Source organism: Nasonia vitripennis, chromosome 3, assembly GCF_009193385.2.
Source record: "Nasonia vitripennis strain AsymCx chromosome 3, Nvit_psr_1.1, whole genome shotgun sequence".
NCBI classification, from domain to species: domain Eukaryota; kingdom Metazoa; phylum Arthropoda; class Insecta; order Hymenoptera; family Pteromalidae; genus Nasonia; species Nasonia vitripennis.
The window spans coordinates 20701940-20726446 of NC_045759.1; the positions used below are offsets into that span (position 1 = coordinate 20701940).

General features: G+C 43.9%; 1 protein-coding gene across 2 annotated transcripts; it reads right to left on the bottom strand.

The window, feature by feature from the left end:
- Window positions 1-1760: 1760 nt before the first annotated feature.
- LOC100114931 (cadherin-23) lies at window positions 1761-20934 on the bottom strand. Of its 2 annotated transcripts, none has more exons than XM_016983314.2 (25): window positions 20709-20934; window positions 12244-12527; window positions 11664-11815; window positions 9649-10029; window positions 9448-9577; window positions 9012-9379; window positions 8607-8745; window positions 8273-8528; window positions 7589-8192; window positions 7185-7496; window positions 6814-7087; window positions 6388-6688; window positions 6094-6289; window positions 5769-5926; window positions 5497-5678; window positions 5151-5374; window positions 4882-5070; window positions 4504-4797; window positions 4114-4353; window positions 3837-4022; window positions 3630-3766; window positions 3166-3545; window positions 2625-2757; window positions 2421-2552; window positions 1761-2344 (listed from the first exon to the last, which is right to left on the bottom strand). In XM_016983314.2, the coding sequence occupies exons 2-25, from the start codon at window positions 12437-12439 to the stop codon at window positions 2197-2199; spliced, it is 5712 nt and encodes a 1903-aa protein (XP_016838803.1). In that variant the 5' UTR covers window positions 12440-12527; window positions 20709-20934; the 3' UTR covers window positions 1761-2196. The 2 variants fall into 2 exon arrangements, with proteins under 2 accessions (XP_016838803.1, XP_016838802.1); XM_016983313.2 differs by having other exon boundaries at window positions 3157-3545.
- Between the last annotated feature and the right edge of the window lie 3573 nt (window positions 20935-24507).

Below are 24507 nucleotides of genomic sequence, written 5' to 3' on the forward strand. Positions count from 1 at the left end.
TTTAGGCTTTCTAAAGTTTGAAAATCCAAACTTTAGAATACACTTTTTTGATCATCAAAATAGATAGTAATTGTTCTAATATTAGTGCTTGAAATGTCATGCTTATAAAGCTTAAAATAAAAAAATATATTCTCTCAGAAACTTTCTGAAGTTTAAGAACTACACTTGTACCGACTAAAATTTTGAAAATGTTAGACAATTTCCAAAAGTTATTATCAATGTGGAATACTGCAATAAAAAGAATATTTAGTAAAACTATTACTACAGTCGTAAAGAAAAATACCAGATCAATTGATATTATTTCTTCGTAAGTTCCGTACTGTCTGATTACAACATTTTCTGGTGCCGTTTCTAAAAGCGTTCCATGTTGAGATGTCTTTAATAATTGGTTAGATAACATATCATCTGCAGTCCAATATAAATTAACGCAACAATCGGTTGTCATATTCGTGGTATAAGGACTTTCTATCTTTGTAACGTTGAAAAGTTGTAAACATTTGTTACTTGATAATGCATCTTTAACATTTATTGAAAAATTGAAAAATTTCGATAGTACTGTAAACATATCAATAAATATACCAAACATAAGGCTCCATGCGTTTTCTTTCTTTCGATTTATTATACGCAATCGGTCTTTACCATTGCGTATAATAAATCTTTAACTATTGTTACATCCAATTTATGTCCATAGAAATTGACTAATTTATCGGTAAAAAGTTTTTTGTTTTGAAAATAATAGGAAGTTTTATAAGTATCAGTAAATGGATTGTATTCATGTTTCAGTACTAGTGATTGATGATCTTTGTGACAAGCGATGGTATTCATTCGTCTGATTCATGAATTGAACTACCTCGAGTATAGTAACATACAAAAACTTGGATTTCCAAAAAAGCGGTAAATAATTCATGATACCTCTCGAATCGTTATTGCCGTTTAGATATATATATATATATATATATATAATATATATATATATATACCTAAATGCCTTTTATATATATATATATATATATAAAAGGCATTTAGGTCGTGGATTTTGACCAATACTCTCACTTAAATAGATAATAATTTCTTTGAGTAATATTATTTTTTTCAAACACATGAATAAAAATAATGATCAAAACTTCTCTATTATAAGACGAATCTAATATATTTTTAACGACGCGCAATCCATTATTTTGCATTGATAGCAAATTTTTTGTATTAATAATTACCGATGGAACAAATCTCAATACTTCTTGAATCATCATTGTCGAGCTTAATGAACTTTCTTGCCAATTAGTAAATAGAACTGAACTTTTTTTTCATATTTTCAGTTAGATACTCCGTTAAATTAATTTTATTATTAGCTAAAGCACAATAGTAAGCACCGTACAAATGCAGAACAAATAAAATAAGAAAAGATTTATTGTTTGATCGATTCATGGTAAATAAGCGAATTTCTCCTGTTGTGGTCTATCTTCAACTAAGTGACTAGGAGTAAAAAAGAATGTTCATGGCCCAATAGGTTTATTAATATTTTTATATAGAAAAAATCGATTTTCAGAATGCACTTAGTAGTAATTTTTGCAACAACTTTATGTTTGTAAATAATATACAGCAATGACAATCAATACATAGAATATAAAGGTATGCATTATTGTACATGCGTATTATGTTCCGCAATTTCTCGGTGGAATATGTATTTTCATCTAATATGAAATAATTGGAAAGTAATATATCATAGGTATATATACTGAAATGAAAAGCAGAGCACAATAAACAATGTATAAACAAATTTTATTCGGATATAAAAAGTATTACAAAGGTACAAATTCTATTATTCGATGTTCCGTTTTGGCGAGTAATATTTACAGACTTTAAAATTCACTTAATCGTTATATTTTCTCAGCAAAATTAGAATCTTTGAAAAACAAGTTACTACATAAAATTTGTTAAGCCTAATTGTTGAATATAAAAAAAAATAGTAACGCATTTTTCTGCTGTATTAAGTCTATATTTTCATGTATAATTAATATATAATAGAGATCTGACTAAACGTTTAAATTACGCATTTATATATAAATAAATAATTGTATACGATTGCCCTATTCGCATAAAGTACCACAAAATATTCTAAAAGTATTTACAAAAGTTCGTACGCATTTTTTTCAACCTATTTTTTCGTTTCCACAATTTCCTCCTTACCCTTGACTGTCAGAGTTCCGTTGTTTCAACATTTATGCCTAATGGGCACACGTTGTTCAGCACCAAGTTATGGCCCCGAAAAATCGGTGACTTGCGACTCGAGCTGCCTCCCTCGTTCGCATCGTCGGATGTCGTATCGATCGTTGTAGTTTCTACACTGTTTAAAAATCATCAGTATTGGTAAAAAAAATAATGCATATTGATTCAATACAATGCCTTAAATGAAAAAGTACCTGAATATCGATGTGACCCTTTGTTGAGTATAATACGGTTTGTCTTCAGTCGTTATTTCATTCGTGTTCACTTCATTCATTTCGTCGTTATTTACAGCATTTTCGTCTAATGAATCTCTTTCAGAATTATGACTGTAAAGTAAGAAATTCTTGCGTGATTCAATGATTTGTGATAGAATTTATGAGATGCGGACATTAACTAACCTGATCGATTCATCGCTTTTGAACCACTCGTTTTCATAGGCATGCATCCAAATTGGATTGGATCCCTCAACGCTGTGCTTGTTTGTGTTTGGAACTCTTCCAGGCCCTCTTAAGAATTCCGAATCTGTCACGCCTGCAACCGCATAAACATAGTTATTAATTATCCACCTCATAATGACATTTTGTACACAGATATCGTAAAACAAAGAAACATATAGTCATCGATTTAACGTAATTTTAAACAAATTTTACTACATTCAAAGGTTAAAGCTATTTATTTAAAATAAATATATTTGTTTTGATTTTTAGGTAGGCGAAAATGAGCGCACACTTCAACAAAAAGAGCGAATAATTCAATATAACGAGCACCGTGCTTAAATTTAGTCGTCAACGTCCACAACAAGTAAGTAAGTTTTTGCCTGCATAGAATTATTTTAAAAATATTCCAAAGTTTGAAAGGTTTTATAGCGCATAATGTGATACATATTAACCGTCAAAACCTACATGCGACCCGGATTACAAAACTAGTTACCAAGGGTACCATTTGCAGCTTTTAGTTGTCTCTGATATGAAGCTCTTTGCGAGAGACATAATCCCACGCAGATGACCAGTAGACCAGCCAGAAACAGAGTGAGGGTAGCGAGCCACAGAGTTGTGCCCGCTTGTTCGAATTGCGCCATGGTTTGCGGTTGAGCTGGCTGCGTGTCTAGTACGTTAAAGTCTTTGAAAAGCGCATCAAGTTTCTCTATATTGCGATCAACTAGTTGCAAAACTTCCGACACCTCGAGTATCGAGTTATCGTTACGATCTACTAGATGCAAATAGAGATCGGTTCGCGTCCGATCGACCGATCCATCCTGATTCTCGTGAATCTTGTATTCGTCCACGTTCACAATAGCGCCTGTTACGTTGCCCAGCACCCTGTTTACAAAGTATATTATAAATGTTTTAATAAATCAAAAATTTTACATTCTGGCTTAATAATTTATGGGGGGTAAGAGTTACTCTCGAAAGTATTCGATTCTGCTACGAATTTCCGGGGGGTGTTGTCTAAGTACAAATCTGACTCGTTGATCCTCTCTTAGTAAGTAAATGAAAACCCTGGCAGTATCATGAAGACCATCGGTATCGTTGGCTAAAACCTGCAATTATTCATTGTTAGTTTGGCATTTGATTTTAAATTATTTTTAAAGGACAGCGATATATTTTTACCATAAAATCAAAGTATCCTTTCATTCCACGCTGTGGGTCGAAATTCAGAGTTACATCCCCTGTTGTTTCATCGACCAAAAAAGGCTGTAATTGAATGTTATCGAAGCCCTCAGTTAAAGTCATCTGTATTGATCCAATTAGATAATATTTAACAATCGCATTCGCCCCGGTATCCAAATCGACAGCCTTGAATAATAAAAGTTATTATAGATTATCAAAAATGATAACTTATCAATGACACTCATAAATAATTTTTAGATATATTTATTTTATTTACCTTAACTTGCATAAATTCTGTCCCAAAATCAGCATCAGTCGTTACCCCACCGGTAAAGGTCTCGCTAATAAATTTAGGTGCGTTATCGTTTATGTCATTGACCGTAATGACAACCTTCAACAGCGTGTCATCTTTCTCATTAAAAGTTGTCTGATTCTTAGGAATCGTATTGCAATCTTCAGTAGCTTTGATTATTATCTCGTAGACTTCCTTCGTTTCTCGATCCAATGTAACCGCAGTCTAAGATATAAATAAATAAAGTCAGTTAATAACTTCCAGTCATACACAGCATTTATATAACTTATGTATCCCTTATATTAGTTAGCAGCATATGCAGACAACTAATTGCAGTATTAATTATAAAGTTGCGCAACAGAGTAACGATCTTACCGTGAGCTCATGAGTGGAGATGTCAAGGTCGAACGATTTCTCGTCATTTCCCCCGACGATGAAATAACAAACTTTAGTCGGTGGATCGTCGAGGTCGTCCACCTCATCCCTGTCAATGGTTTCCGGAAGAATAACTCTTTCAAATCCCGCTGGCCGCTCTTCCGTGAAATTCACGTTATGTACGTCGATCAGAAATTGCGGCTCGTAATCGTTGATGTTCTTCACGTAAATCATCAGGTCCAGATCAGAGCTCAGCGGTGTCGGTGTACCCATGTCGTAGGCTTGCACTCGGATCTTAAAAACAGATGAAACAGTTAAACGAGAAAATAATAAATTATTAAATAAACAATTTTCAACGAGAATTTTGCATTGTTGTACCTCGTATAGTTTTTGTATCTCTCGATCCAGTGGCATTTTCAAAGATATTACTCCAGTCTTATGGTCGATTCTAAACGTTCTATGGTGTCCAGCAATGTCTTGCTTCAATCGATAATGAACGTCGCCGTTTGGTCCTATATCCGCATCTTTCGCTTGCACTTGAACGATTTCAGAACCCACAGTCATGTTCTACAACGAAAATAAAAAAAACAATGAGTACTGTAGAGTCTATAGGCGTTCGACAAAAAACTCGCGCTATATTAACGAACCTCCGGTACTCTGATGGTAACGTTGTGCTGCGGACTAATAAAAACAGGCGGGTTGTCGTTGTAGTCGGTCACACAGACGTCCAAAGTAGCGAGAACTTTGTTGGGAGGACTTCCAAGGTCCTGTACCTCGAGCTTCAAAGAATAGTTTCCAAATCTACCGCGAAGGGACTCGGATGCTTTCAGTCGTGCTCTCCAGTAATCGGTTTGTTCCAGCGTGAAGTAGCCTTGAAGAAAATGCACAGATGTCAGATAAAAGACGCTCTTACGGGTGTCCGTGAGAACAAAGCTACATCATTTCTCCTGAACATTGTTCAATGAAAAAGCATGCAATATTATGTAAAAATACCCAAGTCATTTCCGGAGATAATACGAATCTTCGTCCTCCCGTTCGGCATCAGCGGATTATCCGCATCTTTGGTCTTGACGAACACGATGCTCTCGCGAACGTCGTGAAACTCCGAGATCGTCGCACATCCCTCGGGAATCTCCACCTTTGGCACGTTGTCGTTCACGTCGATCACCGTAACTCTAGAGTAACGAAAAACAGTTAATGTAACGAAGGCCACTTTTCAGCCGACTGGCGGAAAATTCAACTGCAGTTATTTCCAAAGAACTCACTCGATCTGCTTGAACGCGTTTCGAGATTCACCGGCAGTGTAACCGAACTGATAATTGTCCCAGGCCTCGATAACGAGCACGTAAGAGCTCCTCGTCTCCCAGTCGAGCGTGTCGGCGACCGTCAGCGATCCGCTGTCCGGATGAATCGCGAACTTTCCCTGCAATAAAGCCGCGCGTTTCTCGTTACTTCATTAATTCAAATGACCGGCCGTGCGCGGTTTCGTCAGCCGACTTTTCTTGCAGGTTATCGTCTTTCGAGCGTAATTAAGTGGTGCGGCGGCGAGCCGCATTTCATAAGGCGATTTTAATTACTGCTTTTTCCTACCTGAGAGGACATTCTGTCCAGTAGATAGGTGACTTTTCCATAGTCTCCGCTGTCCGGATCTCTGGCTTTGAGCGCGATTATTTCCGTGCCGATTTTCGAGTTTTCGTTGACGGTCACGTTGCTCACGTCGGTCACGAAGTACGGATTATTGTCGTTCTCGTCGATCACTTGGATGAAAACTTCTGCTAGACTAGACCTGTCGACGTGGCATCAAAAAGATGTAATCGGTATTGTAAATTACATGTGAAATCGATCGCTCCGCTATAAAACCAGAAGATCCGGTGGGGACTGTACCTTGGCGGTATTCCAGAATCGGTAGCGCGAACGGTGAGATTCAGCCAAGAGTGGACCTCTCTGTCAATTTTATTAGCCACCGTCACCTCGCCGGTTTCCGAGTCGAGTTTGACCATGTCGGTGAGCTCTCGCGGACTTTCGAACGTGTAACTGATGGTACGATTTTTATCGGCGTCGTCGGCCACGATACTGGCGATGTTCACTCCGTTTTTACTGTTCTCCGTGACGTATCGCCTGTAAAACGGCCGTCGAAATCTCGGGTCGTTGTCGTTCTCGTCCTCGATCACTATGTTGAGAGTTGCTGTGAAAAAATAAATGATAAGCGCTAATTTATCGCTATGCACAGCAGAGAGCGCAGTCGAGCGATGCGCAGCGGCGAAGAATCGTGGTTACGCCGGCCAGGTATTTCCAGATTAAAATAGTTACCCGAAGCAGTTTGGATTCCCTTGACGGCTGCTAAATCTTCGACGACCAAGCCGAGCCTTATTGTCTCGACTCTTTCCCTGTCGAGTAACTTTACGACCCTCAGAAGTCCGTCGACTGCATTCAACTCCAGAGCCGCGAGATAATCGTATTCCTGAATGCGGATTAGCGTGCCTTCCTCGTTCCTCGCTTCCGACGAGTTCGGATCGATTCTGTAGCGCAGAATCGGCGCGATGTCCGGATCGTTGGCCACGATGCGGTGCACGTAAGCTCCGGCCTGCGATTAAAGCGCGCAAGTTTTTTCATTTGAGCAGAATTCGTTGATTTAATTTTTCATTTCGCTCGACGAGTCGTCGCGTGTATAATTACGGTACCTGAGTGTTCTCGCGGATAGTGACGGTGCCGGGGTCGACGAACACGGGCAGCTTGTTGTTCACGTCAATAATGGTGATGTTGACGAGGACCTGGGCGGACCTTTGAATTTCGGAGCCGCTATCGATCGCCAGCACCTTGAGGCTGTATCTCGTGGTCTTGGGGGACGTCAAATCCGGATCTAAATTCGAGCCGGGCGACACTCTGATTGTCCCTGTCTCGGGCTCTATCACAAACTTATCGCCCGCGCCACTCTGGATTCTGTACACGACTTTGTTGTTAGGCGACGAGAGGTCCTTGTCCCAAGCTTTCACCTGCGAATTGCGATTCGATTTAGCCAATCTACGCTCGTTACTCGCGAGCTTGGACAGCCGTGAATCGAATACTACACTGCTGTTTTACTGACCTGCAAAACGCTCGTTCCACCGGGTAAGTCTTCGGGCACGTTCTTCTTATAGATGGGCCTCTCGAAAGCCGGTGCGTTATCGTTCACGTCCTTGAAATAGACGACCAGCAAGACGTCCGAGCTCAAGCTGGGCGATCCCTTGTCTCTCGCCCTTATGGTCAGCTTGAGCGCCCTGACCGACGGCTCGGAGCGAGCGTCCTTCAGGATCGGCAGAGCCTCGAAATCCATCGGGGCAACGGGCACGATGATTCCGCGCTTCTTGTCGATGGTGAAGTTCCGCGAGTAGTCGCTGGAGACGATGGAGTAGACGATCTCGCTGTTCCTCGTGCCGTTGAGGTCTATGTCGAAGGCCTCGACGACGATGGGCGCGTCGAAGAGCTCCTCGTTCTCCAGCAGCACCGCTTCGTACTTGTTCTGCAGGAAGGCGGGAGCGTTGTCGTTGACATCGTTGATGTTGACGATGAGCTGGGCCGTGTTGCGGTTGCCCTTGCCCAGATCGTCGCGAGCCTCGACGGTCAGGAAGTGCCGCGAGACTAGCTCGCGGTCGAAGGACGCGCCCGGCTGCTTCACGGTTATCACGCCCGTATTGTAGTTTAGCGTTAAACTAAAAAGTAAAATATTCTATGATTTACTATTGAATCGGGTGCGTAAAACGAGAGCTTTTTCGTAAAAGGCATTACTTACGCGTGAGCGAGGCTGCCGCCCAGATTGGTGTATCTAATCCCCTTTGTACCGAAGTTGCCGCTATCCTCGTCCAAAGCTTGGACCCAGGCGACGGTCGTCCCCGCCGCGCAATTCTCGAGCACCGAGACCTCGTAAGTGCTTTCCGTGAATTCCGGATAATTGTCGTTTTGGTCCTTTATGTACACGCTCACCGGGACGACGCTTTGTTTCGGGCTGTTTGGCACTATTTCTTTGGCTGCGAGAGTGAAATTTACCACTGCGGAACAGAACATTTTTTTCCATCAGTGCGCGTCCTCGACAAAGAGCTGCTGATCGGATTAGGCAACTCACTTACCCGTTATCTGCTCGAAATCGAGTTTCGAGGGGTCCTTAACTCTGATTAAAAATGGAGCCTCGTTGATGCCCTGCGTCGGGCTCACTTCGAATATCCCCTGATCGCCTTGAATGACTAATTTGAACGTTCCGTTTGATCCCTGCGAATGAGACTGTTTATTATGCAAGATTCTCGAAGTAACTCGTGCCTTTTTTTTTTCGCCGAAAGTGGAACACGAATGTATGAATAAAAAAGGACGTATTCGAGAAAGCACTGCAGTAATTTCTTAACTAGTAAAACGGCCATTGTATTTAGATAATGGCCGACAATGGCTATTTCGCCGAGTTTAACGGCCTTTCAAAACTGCAATACAACTGTAAATGCACCGACTCACCGCGTGTACACGGTTTACATGAATAAACTCACCAAATCGTGATCGAAGACCTCGGGTATGGCGTCGCCGATAAAATTGACCGGCGTATTGTGAGGCGCGTTTTCGTTTATTTCCGCTATGTACTTGCTACTCCTGAAGGTGGGCGTCTCATCGTTGACGTCCATCAGAATGATGGTGACCTCGGTGGACACCGACGGCGTTGGCACGACGCTCGACTCCTCCTTCACCGTTATCTCGAGGATGAAGGATCCGTCGCTGTTGTCCGGCGCCTCGCGGTCTAAGGGGGCTGTCGTGAAGACCGTACCGGACGTCGCGTCTATGTCGAAGAGGTGACGAGGTCCACGCGTTATGTCGTACGTCACCCGGTTGTTGATCCCCTTGTCGCCGTCGATTGCTCGCACTGCGTTGTTCATTAAAAATGTATCGTTTCGTGCTTAATTTTGATTCTGAAGTTGATGAAGGGCTTACCTTGGAGAACCGACGTCCCGACCTTGGAGTTCTCGCTGATCCTCGACACGGGAGTCATCGAGATGAACTCTGGAGGCTGATCCTCCACGTCTTGTACTTTCACGAGTATCGCGGTGGATCCAGTGTTGACCTATAGACATAATCCGGTCGAATCATACTGTCTCACAACGTTCAAATCAACCAATAGAAACGAGTTCGAACCTTCTCGTTGATTGCCCGGTCAACCGCCAAGATCCGCAGCTGGTATAGATACTTCCTCTCGTAATCCAGTTGACCAGCTAACCTGATCACCCCTTTTCCGTTAACCGTCGTAATACTGAACACATCGTTTTCTCCTTCGGTCTCCTGCAGGTAGTAGACGACCTGTCCGTGAGCGCCTTCATCGAGGTCGGTCGCCTCGACCGTCGTGAGGACTCCGGGTTTCGCATCTTCGGGAACGGTGAGACTCGTCGGGTGGGGCTTGAACACGGGCGTGTTGTCGTTGATGTCCTCGACGAGCAGCAGGAGACTCTGGGTTATGAAGTTGTTGTCGCCCAGCTTGCCGTCTGTCAGCGTTAGGACTATCGCGTACTCGTCTTTCGTCTGCATGGACGGATTAAAAAAAGTATTTCAACGGAAAGTCATCAAAAAACATCAACGGCAAAAATAACGCTGCTGTAAACGAAAATTGCTAATGGCTAGAACAGCGCTTCGGGGATCGAGCTAACTGTAAGCGAACATTGAAGTGAGAAAATAACAGAGAGACGCGGGTCGAAAAAATTGGAGTGAGCTGTCTCATAAACTGTGTAATAATACGCCTCGTGTTTGTTTAGCCTGTACAAGAACGATCATCTCTTTCCGAGCTCGGACGTCTTATTATTGCAAAATCCTTTATTTATACGCGTTCTCGAGCTTTTACGAATGGCCGGCGAATTGATGCCCTGGAAATGGGTTATTTCATTTGTAAGTATACTGTGCTCCTCGCGCAAAAATCATCGGAATGGCGATGCGACGAAAAAACGCTAATTGCACAAGTGCTACTTCTCGGGCATAACTGTAACTCAATCCTCGCGCGCGGCTGAATCAATTTTCAAGTGAGAGATTTTACCATTTCACGGGCACATTTTAGTTTATTAGCCTATACTTAGAAAGCAAGTTTTTCAAGTATACGTAACGCGATCCTCCTCAAATACACGCTTGCATTCCCACAATCTCTCAGCCCTCCGCATTCCAGAAAAACAGCTCGCGCACTGCAGTACCACCCGCACAAAGGCTGCCGCTCTCTCTCTCATCGCCATCTAAGCCAACAACTCATCTGGCCTTTGTTTGCCCTGCAGATCCCTTGTACCGCCATCCATCTCTGCTTCTTCTTCTTCCGTCCCTTCTTATATTCCGCGACCGCGTGTTATTATTACCGCGTGGAACCGATTCGACTCGCGGAGTTCGGTCTCCCGCGGAGCGAAACGACGTTGCTGCTGCTGCACTTGCAATAACTATATACGCGTAGAGTCGAGGACGCGGAAACGGCGTAATCGAATCGAGCGATCGCTCGAGATTCCACGTTTTTGCGAACCCGAACCGTCGACCCACTTTTCGGCTGCTACGCCGCTGTTGTTACCTTTTTCGACGTTAAGATTTATCGGCGTTTGTCGTGACTGAGCTGATAGATACAGGAGAGGCTTTTTTCGGCGAGGGGATGGGAAGATGTTGCTTCTCGGAGATGTGCGGTGGAGAGATTTTTATTGGCTCGAGAGGCCGGAAATTTTGAAAAAACTCGACGGCGATTATCGCTTTCCAGAAATTAGATATAGAATGGTCCGTTAAATTTGATGGATATCCTGTCGAAATGCTACACGCGGCTCGATTGCGATCGAAGTAGTATTGTTCTCCGTTTTCCGATTGCTCGCGCGGTGTAAATATAAGCTATTTATTATCGTAATAGCAGTTTTCATTGTCCCCCCCCCCCGTCCGAATTACGTAAAATTAGGAAGCTCGCAATGTTGAATAATATGCCCGGCCTCGATGTAATCAGAATTAATAGTGCAATCCGCCTTTCGCAACATCGTTCAATTTCTTGTGTATAAGTTTTTCAAACAAACTTGCGCCACGCGTCTTCTCACGCGTGCAGGTGTACAGCGTGTAGATCAGCCATAGCGCGAGGCACTTAAACTAGAGGCAGTTTCCCTGAAAGGATCCAAGAAGCGAAGAATTTCCGAAAAGCAGTCTGAAAGACCTACCTCTCGGTCTAGCGGCTTCTTGAGGTAGACGTTGGCTTCGTTAGCGCTGAACTTGTCGATGCTTATCACGTCGCTGCCCGGCTGATCTCGTACCCCGAACGTCAGGTCATCTCCGTCCGGGTCGACGCCTCGTAATCGGTAGATCAGGCTGCCTGTAAATCCACACCGAATTTGGTCAACACACGCTCTCTCTCTATTTTACTTCTTTTTTCCGAGATTCCGTACGGATTATCGCGAGGATTTCATCTCCTAAAGTGTCTGTCCGAGAGTTTGTCGATACACAAATATGCGCGGTAATCACCTTGGCGAGAGAGCCGCGAGATCTGATAAGCGCGTGTACGTACACACACTCGTCTCTATACTATCGCTTTTTCGAAATCGTGTATATTATAATAAAAATATTTTCGGTGATATAGAAAGTCTATTCGTTTCCAGAAATTGTTCACACTCTCTGCTTCATCAAGCGTGATGACTCCGTGAAAAATCTTCCCAAGCCACCCCCACAATCTGTCGTCGTTTTCCTCTCTCTCCCGTGTATAAAGGAAACAAAAGCCTCAGACAAAAAGCTCTCGATACTGACCAACCGGCGTTTCCGGGCCTTCCTTCAGTCGTAGCACGATCTCGGCGGTCTGGCCGCGTTCGGTGAGGAAGCGCGGCGGGTTGTTCCTCGCCTCGCATGTCGCTGGCAGTAGGAGTAGCAGCAGCGCCAGCAAAAACGGCGCCGCTCGCCGCAGAGAGTAGTCGTCCGTCTTCGATGCGCATCGGAGCACCTTCATGTTGGATGCTGCTGCTGGGACACCCGATGCCGGCGCATAATTCCACTCGGCATCAAGCGGCTATAATCGCATGCCGGTACGTGCAGCTCTGAAACAGAAGATTTCCACCGAGTTTATTATCTCCGTATACAAGCGCGTGACCCAGTGACTCTCTCGCCTATAAAGCGTCATCGTCTTTCGTATATAGATCGCAAGGACGCGATACTGTGTACACAATATATATGTACCCACGCACAATGCCTGGCGGTTATGTCGCTGGGAACTTGTGTCACTTTCGCGCTTTTGACTCCTGCAGCAGCTCGCGCTCCGATTATAACGAGAAGAGATTTATATTGTGTGCGTAGAGCTTAATTAGGAGGTAGCAGGAGTACGGCTTCTCACACAGGGCTGCAGCGCGGCAATTATCTGGGAAACGGAGAAAAGGAAGATATTTCAGTCGAGTGAAACCGACTCTATACCGAAAGATGCGTCTTGTTATATGTTTATGGTCGCGCGTGTAAAAAGTCCCTTTCGTTGCGCAGCGCAGCGGCGAGATGATTAGAATTAGACGCTTTTTGTTATGAGTGCAGCGCGTTTGTTCTTGGAACACTCGTGGGGCTTCTTTTCTCGGAGATGCTTTGTTTTTAAGGATTCGTCGCCATGATCGAATTTTACAAAGCGTGAAGAAGTTAATTAGGGACGTCCGTCGGACTCGATTAGAATCGTAAATCTCGAAGCCGGTGGTTCGGAACGTAGTTCTCTCTCGTCACACTTGATTAAAATCCTAATTTTCTTCTTTTTTCTTCAGCGCGTCTCTTTTTAATCGTGTCACCCGTCCGTAAATATCCTCCACAATAGATCATTATGTACAAAGAAAGCAAACACGCGCGTCGGCGAAGAAAAAACAATCTCTCTCTCTCTCTCTCTCTCTCTCTCTCTCTCTCTCTCTCTCTCTCAAAACGACCCGCTAAATGACATTCGCATGCGCGAGAGAACTATATATGAATATATAAGTACACACACGCGCGCGCGAGTGTCACTTTGACAGCTCAGCTGCTGCAGGCGTTTGTGCACTCGTGTGCTCTCTCGGTGAACTTTCCTAGAAAGTCAATAAATCCGACGTCTAGGAAATTTCCTCGCGCCTGCTCTAAGCCTGGGCGAGCGAGTGAATGACAGTTTGCAAATGGAATTTCCCATAGTAATTATATCGGTGCTTGCACTTTTGCCGCCGCCGTATGTATAAAGTGGAGCGTGAGCGCATTGTGTTATTGCGCGATCGGATTTTCATTAGCCCTGTTTTTTTCCTTTATCCGCGGTTTTCCTTTTCTTCGCGTTTTCGTCGCTACGAGAAATAATAATAACGATTCTCGCGAACCACGCGAGTCTAAATTATTTCCCGCTAGCCATCATTACCTGCGTGAAATCCTACCTGAACAGTAATCTCTCCTCTCCTTACGTCCGGCGTAAGTACAGAGCATCGCACGATAAAAGGAGCCTCGGCACTGAAATTAAATACGAATAACTCAAGCGTAACGAGCAGAGGACATCAGCATCGTCGTCGTAGCGGCAATTATCTCCGCCGGTATTATATTCGTGCATTTTTACCGACGCTCTAGCCGGGACTAAATAATCGATCCCTCGAAAGGCTTACTTAGCTCGTTTGTGTTTGCTCGCAGCACGTGCGCGAAACTTTCGCGGAAGGTCAATAAAGCGGATGTTCGGGAAGCGCAGTTTAAGCTGATAACAACCGGTCGAGCGTTTCTCCATTCGATAATTACGACCACGATCGCACGAGGATCCTTTTGTTTGTTTATGGCTCTTAGTTTTGAGCGGCGAGAGGCTTGATTTTTATTGTTGAAAAAACAGTTGCGATATACACGCTGGGAGGGGGAGTCTCTAGAGACGCTCTTATCCACGCTTACTGTATTTTTACGAGGCTATGAAAAGTCATAAATCGATCGTCGTCTGCACGCTTTTTACACTCTTACCGCCGAGAAACGGAGCCGACTTCGGATAATAGTATTAGTGGGAAATCTGGGGATAACAAACAAAAAAAAAAATCATCCGTTTGTATCCCAAAAACTACGCATCTTCCGAGCGTTCCGCTTTCGAAAAGTTGACTGGGCACTAATTCCGAAAAAAGAGGAACCGCAGACAAAATCCTCCCGTGTGAAAATAAGTCTCTCTCTCTCTCTCTCTCTCTCTCTCCCTCTCTCTCTCTCTCTCTCTCTCTCTCTCTCTCTCTCTCTCTCTCTCTCTCTCTAAAGCCAGTCGTCTAATTGGCCATATCCAAACGCCATACGCGCGCAGCATCGCATAGTCTAAACTCCTGGCTTTCTCTATACACGCGCGCGAGCTAAACTTACTCTCTCTTCTCGTCTCTCTCACAGGCGACAAAGGAAGCTGCTGTCTGTCGCCCAATCCCAATGTCAAGATCGTCGCGCGCTGACCACGAGCGCACAGCGCACTGTAATTGCAGCCGGAGTGAAAGCCACCGGCGCCAACGAGAGAGCAACCGGAGATCCACCGGCCGCCGCCAAGAGGACTTTTCTCACGCCCGTGACAGACTGTGTGTAAGAGAAGGAGGGAGAGACAATAGGAGCTGCCGCTGCTGCTGCTCACGAAGAGGCGCGAATCGACTGTGCGCTTTGGTTCGTCTGTGCAGTGTTTTTCGACCGGATGGGCTCTTCGCTCGATATTACAGGGGAAGCGAAGCTTTTTTCTGGCCTTTTCAAGAGCACCTTTAACGATTTTCATTTCGCTTTCGGCAAAGCGTAATTTCGCGCGTATATCCTTTACGGCCTTGTAATTCTTGATCGTAAAAATATATGCCAAAGTGAAAGACAATAGTCGGTGGACGCTCGGGAGTAAAATGAAGCAGCGGCGACGGCGGCGTTTACCATAATGTCATAGAAGAAATCCGTGTCAAATCTTAACTTTCCTTTCTCTCTTATATTGGCCACGCGCGCCGCGCAATGCGAAAAATCCAGTGAAAACTACGCGACGCGGCCGTTTACAAGTGTAACATCTCTCGTAAAAGCAGGTCGCGAAAAATGAATCCGGTGAAGCCGCGGCTTAAAGCACGTCCCGATTTTTCGCGGCTCCGTCTGGACGAACATCAAAGGCGGAAAATTGAAGCGTGAATGCAAAGTGATCGCTTCTACCTTCACTTTCCGATCGGAAAGTTTCATCCTTGCATATAACGGATAGCCTACGAAGTGCATATAGACACTCGCTTGTGTATGTAAACATAATCGAAAAATCTGTATATAAACTGCAGTCACGTTCGAGGCTACTCACGATCAAATTATGCAGAGAGACCCCGAGGCGCATTAGCTTCCTTCCTACGGGATAAGCGCTTCGCTTTCATCTTTGCCGATTTTTTCCTCGAGTCTCGCGTTTTCACCTAAGCGCACGGGGTCGAGCGATCCTCGGGTCGAGGCTTTCCTCTCTCGGATATCGCCTTTTTCGGCGGTGTAGGTATATATACCAGTGATCGATTAATCGATTTCACCGCTACTCTGTGGGCTCGGTACTGAGACGCTTTTTGCGTCGGAGAGCGAGAGCATCAGCCCCGATTCCACACCAACGAAGCTTCATTAATTGATCGTCGAGGCTCACTTTTGCGCGCCGATGGAGAGTTCCGAGGCGCGAGAAATTTGATAGGCTAATTACAGCCGCACGAGAAAAGAGAAGAGCTTTCGTTAGAGCAGAGGACAGTATATAGAGACAGATGAGCTATAAATAGACTTGCGGTCTCTACCGCATTGATCAGAAAATAACCGACCATAAGTACAATATCGCTGCGCTTTCTATACCCCTGCATGCGCATCAAAACATCTCGAGCTGCTACTCGAAAGAGTTACATCAGCCTTTGACATCGAGTACAGCGCACCGTTATCCTCCCCGCAACAACGAAGCCCACCGCAGCTCTTGTTCTCCATCTATATACAGCTATATATAGACACATCCACACCAACTGCGCGGGACTTCCCCCCTGTTCCTATACATATTCTTCAACTCACTTGCTACCTCAGGTGCACTACGTATTGCGAGTTGGACTCGCTTCGTCGTGGTCAGTGGCTCGCAAGGCCGATGCCCGGAAACGGCTGCACGCGCACGAGTCTAGGATCCTATATATATACACACAATCACCTACGGGGGGTATACGTATACAGCCACGTAACGCTGTTGTTGCCGATGATGACTGCAGCAGATTAGCCGGACGTTCGCTGCGCGCACGGCTCCGACGTCTTTTAGCGTGGACGTGCGCTGCGGGTATTGTTGTGTTCCGTTGCTGTATACGCACCCGGTGGCTTATCGCGGGGGAATAATCGAGGAGAAATTTTAGTTTTGGCTGAATTTTCGGTCGAGCTTCGCTGCGTTTTTTGAGTGTAGGTATGAGCTCTGTGTCGATGTCGCACGAATCGAGCAAAATAACAGTTATAGTTGGAGAGAGAGAGAGGAAAAAAAGAAATCTCGATGGTTTGCGGGAGGAGTAATGGAAAAAAAGTATATCCGCGAGACGACGTTTTAGTGAAAGCATAAAAAAGTGTAACTCTCTTTAAAGACCTTTTAGAGCATTTTAAGATAATGCGGCTATCTCCTTTCCGTTTTTACTTCCTCGATAATTAAGTCTCATTTTTTCAAAGACACCGTAATTACGGCGTTACAAAAAAAAAAGATCCCGATTTTATCGGGGACGAAAATACGGCGTTCCATTGTTTCGAGGTTTCAAAACACCGCATGCACCACGCGTTCGATAAATATTTTAATCGTTTTCATCAGTTCCACGGAAATGCAGCGACGTTTAACAAAATTTTTTATATTTTTCAAACGCACCACTACGCGAAGCTTGACTCACACAATACGTGAATAATCACACATGCGCAGCCTTCATTGTCCCCAGGACCCTTATTTCCTGTATTTAATTAACGACTTGCGCGCGCGCACTTGCACAGTCAAATATTTGAACTCTGCATCAAAGCGTTCTTTTTTTCATTCCTTCAAACGAGCTCGAACCAATACACACTATCATTTCTCTCACCGCCTTGACCAAATAGCCGCGAAATCAAAACAAGCCAATTATAAAAGCGAAACCGCTTTATACTCCAAAAACCAGAGGATCCGACCCACTTCGAGCGACATCAAGATAAGCCATAATCATCATTGTCATCACGGAAGACGGTCGCGTTGCGAGTATAAAAGAGAACCACCCGTACTTTCTTCTCGCGAATTTTCTAGTTACAATCATCTCTCTCTCTCTCTCTTGGGTTTTTGACTATAAGGCAGTAGGCGCGAATCGTGTCAGGGGCGGCCGGTCAATCGGGGCCGCGTTCCCCTTGCCAACCGACTATGTCGGCAACGCTAGGCAGTTCTGCTCCTTAACGGCCGGTCCGTCTGGAGGTGTACATGTGCACACATATAAGTACGTACGCGCACGCGTCTGTGGATTTAATTACTGGGCCTTCTGGCTTCACGGCTCGATTATTGCGCGAGGATATTATGCGATTTTTCGCGAGGGGAATATATTGGAATTGACGATGGAACGATGCTACACACTGTTCTCGGGGTGTATACATGACACGTGTCCTTTCTCTTGTTATTTTTTTCACGGCAATTAAAGGAGGCGCTCGACTGAAGCGCCTGCTCGAGTTTGCTTGGGGTCAGCTGCTTTTCGACTCGGAAGTGAGGAACGGCTTCTTGGACGATTAAGCGTTTGCTTATAATTGGATCTACTTATCAATTTTCCCGTTTTTATCGCGTTGCATTTACTGCGCGCGTTGCGCAACTCCTTCATAATAATCGCAACTGAATAAATAAATAAATTTAATTAAAACGCGGTTTTATAACCGCTTTTATTCTTTCGCTCCGCTGCGAATGATAATCGCGAGTTTTTAGGCAGCCAAGTGGCGGCTAGTCGATGCGGCAGTTCGCGTGCAAGTCGGGAAACTAAACTTCCGAACTTTATTACGGAAGGTGTCGAATTCTCAGATAAGCTTCGGCGCCGAAAGTTATCTAATTTCCAACTTTCTTTCTTTTCCATACACGAATCAGCCTCGATTTAGTTCTATCCGTTGTGAAATCGTGGCGTTTTGAATTTACAATCACGATTTTAAAAGAAAGTTACACGTTTACGCGTAATAGAAACGTTACGCCACCGAACGCATCAACCCGGCGCCACTTAGAATATCTGCCTGAAAAATCGAATCTCCGATCTTGAGAAGAAAAAAAAATGTCGCAGTTGAGAATCCCGAATCCCGCTTATTAATATTCCTCTCGCATCATCCGTTTCTAAGCACCTGCAACAGCAGTCGTGTTGTCGATAAAGACAGAGTCCGAAGAAAGAAAGAATCAACCCAACGACTACTGCCATCGTCCCTTTCATCGCCATCGGCGCACAGAGGGCATCACAAAAGCGAGTCATAACCCATAGGTCTATAGCGAGCGAGTATCGTCTCTGCGGTAGCACACACGCAGGCACCGAGCTCGAAAATTATACATTCTTGAGACACGTGACGTCACTTCCCACACCTGTCGTGCGTGTTTCCGAATGATAAAGCCCCATGCGGTGCGCATACATATATACGCGTACACAGACCTGCTATACGAATACACACGGAGAGAAAGCAAACACAGTGTGGGCCGCTGCTGCAGTCTGTCTGTCTGTCTGTCTCTCACCCCATTGAAGGCAGCGTTGCGTGACGACCTCCCCTACCTTTTTGCCTCCGCACGTCGGCCCGAAACTCGCGCGCGCGCCAAAATAATGCGTATACCTGTGCAGCGGCTATATAGCCAGGAAGACGCGTGGATGTATGCTTGGAAGGACACCGAAGTACACTCACACTTTGAAACTCGCGCGCTCGCCGGAAGTTGGCTCTCTGGATGCGTGTGTATACCTGTGCCCCCGTGTACAGCGGACACTTTCGGCTATTGTGCCCATGTACGGCTGTGTACGCTTCTCGCTTCGACTTTCGTGGTTTCTCGCTCGTTTTTGCATCTTTTCGAGAGTTGAATAATGCGAATATCGTCGGCAAATTTGTTTTCCATATACGTTTCGAGATTGACAGTATATAGCCTACGGGTTTGTTATGCTGCTGCGCGAGGGATAAGAGGTCGATGACATTGAACTCATGCGGGTGTCGTCCTGCGATAGAGGCGACGTTCGAAGGTTTTTTCTAATCACGCCTCTCGAGAGTGGAAAAATATCAGACAATTATATTTGTGAGAAATTACTCGACTGCAGTAGGAGACACTCTGCACCGTTTGTAAAATGACTATACTTTCGTTCTTATCAATGCAGCTTTGAAATACCGTCGAAATACCAGAGGCCTTTGTGTAGCCGCAGCATAATAGCTAAATAGGGTTCTCACTTCTCGGCTCGCGTTGTGTGTGATTCGTCGCGTTACTTTGGAGATACAGGAACAACGTATAATACGAAATCGCTCATTTGAATGACAATAAGCCGCGAGTGGAAAACCTGGCGCGTTATGCGCTCCTTCGGACTTTCGAGGGATTACCTGCCGAAGCACGAACTGGCCGCGGGAAAAAAAAATTGTTTTGGATCCAGATTGATGATTTTCTTTTTGCCGAAAACAAAAAGTGACAAGGAGCTATGGTCCGCAAACGTGTATAGGAGGCGAGAAATTGCGTAGAAATTTAATAGTCATTTTCTGCAAATCACCAGACAATAAATGTGGCGCTTCCAACAAAAAAGGAAAGTAGCAAATAAATTCTCGGCTGCTACGTCGGAGAGTCAACTAGATGGAAACATCTTCAACTGCTGAAAAGTGTAAGGCCGGAATTAAAATATTTCTCGATATATAAGTTCGGCTATTATTTGCGAACGAAGGATGCTCTATACGGATTTCATAACGTTCATAAATATTAAAAAAAAATAATCGGGTTTACGCTCTTGTAAACTGTTTTCGCGAGCGAAACAATAGAATTTTACATCGACGGGACGATGATGGCTGTTGCCAAATGGCGCTGCAACGGCAACCTTTTAAAATATTTAATAAACAACGCCGGCTGGTATGTCGCGGGGTAAAGACGATGTGTCGCAATACGAGATGTGCAATAAAACGCAAACGCTGCACTAAAAGGAAGCAGACTCGCGCGTGTTCAGGTTTCCGTTAACTGTACGTTGCCGGTTCCTTAAAAATAGCACTCGTTTCCGGACAAGTGAACCGCACAATTGAATAACAAGACAGGTGACGTGTCTTTGTAAAAATTACATGAAATGTCAAATTCAAGCTTAACACCCCTTCAAAAAATGCAATATACTCACGGTCAGCGATAAATCTACGAAAACTCCATCCCAAATGAAAATCCAGCGCAATCCTCCTGCTCACTTCCCACAGACACAGTACTTATCACGTCACTCTTGAAATAGAAAAAAAATTGCTTTAGCCGGTCTTCGATACAGCGAAACACAATCGCCGGCAAAATACGCGTGCGCGCGGTGGCGGAACCGATCGCGGGAGAAGTGAAACAGCGCACCTGCTCAGGTGAGCGCGCGGAGCTGACTGAAGGTGCACGAGCCGGCGAGTCTTGTGGCCTGTGGTGCTGCACATCGGCCGTTGGCTCTCGCCGGAAAGAAGCTCCGCCGCCGTGTATAGTCGCCGCTGCATGTGTATGGTGTCTGTTTTGAAAGAAGTCGATCGCGAGCCCATATAGGATTAGGTGATCGTTGCAAGGGGTGAATATACTCTGTTAATTGTTATGAGAATATTGCACGTTTATTGCAATTGTGGTCGATTGGCCTTGCTACATTTTTCTAACGTTTTATTAAAAGAATAGTTCTATAGAGATTTCTTTGATATCGCGGTGAAGGGCATCGATAATGCTGTGCAATTTTCGAGTTAGTAGCTACATCGAAAACGAATGACAGAGTAAGTTAAGGATAGCCCTACGCTGAACTCGTGCGTGAAGCCAGCGGAAATGGAAACGAAAATACTTACTACGAGATTGTAAGGGAGAAAAAACTTCGAGTCGATTTCCACACACACTTATTATTAAACTACACACCACGAAGCGATTCCGAAGATAAAAAATAATGTAGCGTGAATATTCCTCGTGCGCAAACTTCTCATAACCCGCGAGCACGGAGTTAATTATAACGAATTGTACGCGCACGCTGGTCATAAATTGAAGCTCCAACTAATTATCATTTCACTTAAACTAGCGCAAACAGTCATCGACTTAACATACAAATTTATCGCGGCCGCAAGCGCAAACATTCGCGCGACTCTCGGAGAGATAATAGAGGGGGGTAACAAAGTGCGCTGGAAATCACATCGGCAAAGTTTAGCCAGCTCCTCCCGCGGGCTCTCCTCGCTCGCAATTAGCATTTCACGACCTTGAAATAATTTGCGCATTATGCGGAGTCGGTGGTGCGAAATGGAATCATCGCAGCGTGCTTCCCGCGGGTCTCTCTCCCTCTTTTGAGCGCAGATGTTATTAATCCTACCATGTGGGGGGGGGGGGGTATATGCACACTGTGATATAATTTCATCATTGTCAATCAGGCGAAGCTTTGTTTATTCGCCTTTTCAACGTTTCATCGGTATTTGTCGCTTGGGCGGCTTTGTACAGAGAGTTTAAAGCGAGAGATGCAATTTGCAAAAAGTGGCTAGTCACTCCGAAAAGTATTACACGGATTGTAAAAAGTTTTCGATATAAGTAAATAATATTCGAAGAGAGGACGTTTTGAAATATGAAGGTTAAACTCGTGTCGATCGGGGAAGTTATATCGATTGGAAAATTGAAAATTTGATGAGTGTACATGGCATGATCGTTACGCGTAGCACAGTGACTTCATCCGGTGGGGCTTTTGCTTAAGTCAGCAAGGATCGCCTGGGCGGGCTTCTTCAGACATGTGAAGAACGATCGGAGTTTTGCAGTCGTGCAAATTTCTGTAACTCAAGGCGTGCCCAATTCATGCGTGTAATGGATACGTTGATTAATGAGTATTTTTTGCAAGCGAGCCAACCTGTGTTAGTGTGTTGTATAAGTTGAGCTTGTCAATATATCGATCCTATGCTATTTACAAGAAAATTAATGCGATTGTCAATGTTTATTATTAAATACGTAAAATTTTGAAAATGATCGTCGTATTTTAAATCGTTTTCAGGACAAGAAAAAGTTTCGCGTTTATTGTGTTTGCAGGGGGTGAATCGCGTGTCTTGCACGTTTGTTGTTGTTTTAAAAATTTATAGTAGTTGTCGCTGGTAGAATATCGATTGGCAGGTTCATAGATAGAACAGGTATTCGCCGTACTGCGCGTAGGTCCACAGAGTTTCCCCGTTGCAGGCACAGTAGGCAATCTGCCTTACCGACTCACGTTATATAATATCAACACCAGATAATTGGATTGTAGACTGTACGTACATGAGCTTATAATTATCAACAAAATTCAATGATTGATTATATTAGTTTTAACTTGTTTGGATATCAAGTGAAAAGAGGTATATTTCGCGATTGTGACGGAATCCTTGGCATTTTAAAATCCAAATTGTATACGTACGTGCAGACCGCGAGATATCAAAGCAGAGTCGTTTTGGACTGGCTCTGTTCAGACCAATTAAATCGTTCGTAACTCTGGTCAGCAAAGATAGGTGGCGCACAGGTACTTTCTCATTCCCTTTATCAAAATGTACAAGCCCATTGCATATATATATATATATAGCGGTAACTCACCTACTTCAAAACTTGTGGACCTACTTCGATCGCACATGCTATAACTGCCTGAGTCTGTGGATGTCTCAGTAAATGACTTTCCGCATCATCATTACATTACTATTTCTGTATCGGTGAAACATCTAGTCGCAAATAGCTATACACTGAGAGAAATAGTGCGTAAATTTTACTATATGTTCATGATAATTTACTGGAAAGTTTGGTAATCTCGTCACAGACTGACAAAACTGACCTTTTTACTAGATTTATATCAATTTTTACTAAACTTCCATATAAAATTTACCATACTCAATAGGAAAAATTAACAGAAACTATAGTGAAAATCGCCAATGTATGAATTTTTACCTGACAGTATAGTAATTTTTAATAGAACGTATAGTACTTTTCATCTGAAAATCGGTACTGATGCGTATTGACGCGTTATGCGCATGCGCGTTTAGCAAACATGGCGGCCGCGAGAAGTAGCACCTGAAAATAAGCATCATGGCAAGACTCGACTTCAGAGCAGCAGTTTGAAGCCGGTGCTGTTTCAAATAAAGTCAAACTGTTTTGTGTGCTGCCGCTAGGGGGTGCACGGGAAATAAAACCCGCAAGCGGTAAGAAGTTAGCTCAGTTAGTATATAAGTCCGTTTAGCAACCCTGTTGTAACAATTGCGAGCGTATAAGCATATGTACTGCGAATTGCGAATATGTATAATAATTAAGCGTTTAGTTGTAGGAAATGTATCTAGGTTAGTTTAATGTCTCTAAAAATCAACTGCGGCGAGTGAATCGATAATGTTCTCTGAATGAAGTGCGTTAGAAGAGTAACCCTCCATAACCATAAAAATTTAGAGCCATATAATAATTGAAAATAATTTGTCCACTATGTGCATTTTTATATTTAATTTAGTCAGGGTAAAAATTACTACTCAGTATAGTAAAATTTTTAGTTTTATAAAATTTACTATACAGTTTAGTAAAAATTACTAGACTGTCAGTCTGTGAGTGGATTACCAAACTTTTTATTAAAATTTCCTATCCAGTATAGTAAAATTTACTATAAATTTCTCTCAGTGTAGGTATCTATACACCGTCTTAAAAGAGGAAAAAATAATCCGGATCTAAAAAAAGAGACGCTAGCAGACGGCAAAAAGTTCGGATAAAAGCGCATATAAATCCTCCGTTCTCAGCACAATTCAAAACAATTCCCTGAGAATAACTCGCGCGCAGCGCAACGTTGGCGTCTCACCTCTAGCAGCACCTACCCTCGCTATAAAAATTTCCGCCAAGTTGAATCTTCCGTTAGAGTAGCCAGCAGCTTCCTCCTCTACACCCTCCCATCTATATATATATATATATATATATGTATATATAACTGCGTCGATAATGATCGATCGTTTGGGCCG

Bases quoted from the DNA above. Each gene is read 5' to 3' on its own strand.
- LOC100114931 (XM_016983313.2), bottom strand. From the start codon at position 12,439: ATGAAGGTGCTCCGATGCGCATCGAAGACGGACGACTACTCTCTGCGG. The intron at 5,071-5,150 runs GTTCGTTAATAT...TTTTCGTTGTAG, and splicing joins TTACCATCAGAGTACCGGAG to AACATGACTGTGGGTTCTGA. The intron at 2,345-2,420 runs GTACTTTTTCAT...ATTTTTAAACAG, and splicing joins AGGGTCACATCGATATTCAG to TGTAGAAACTACAACGATCG.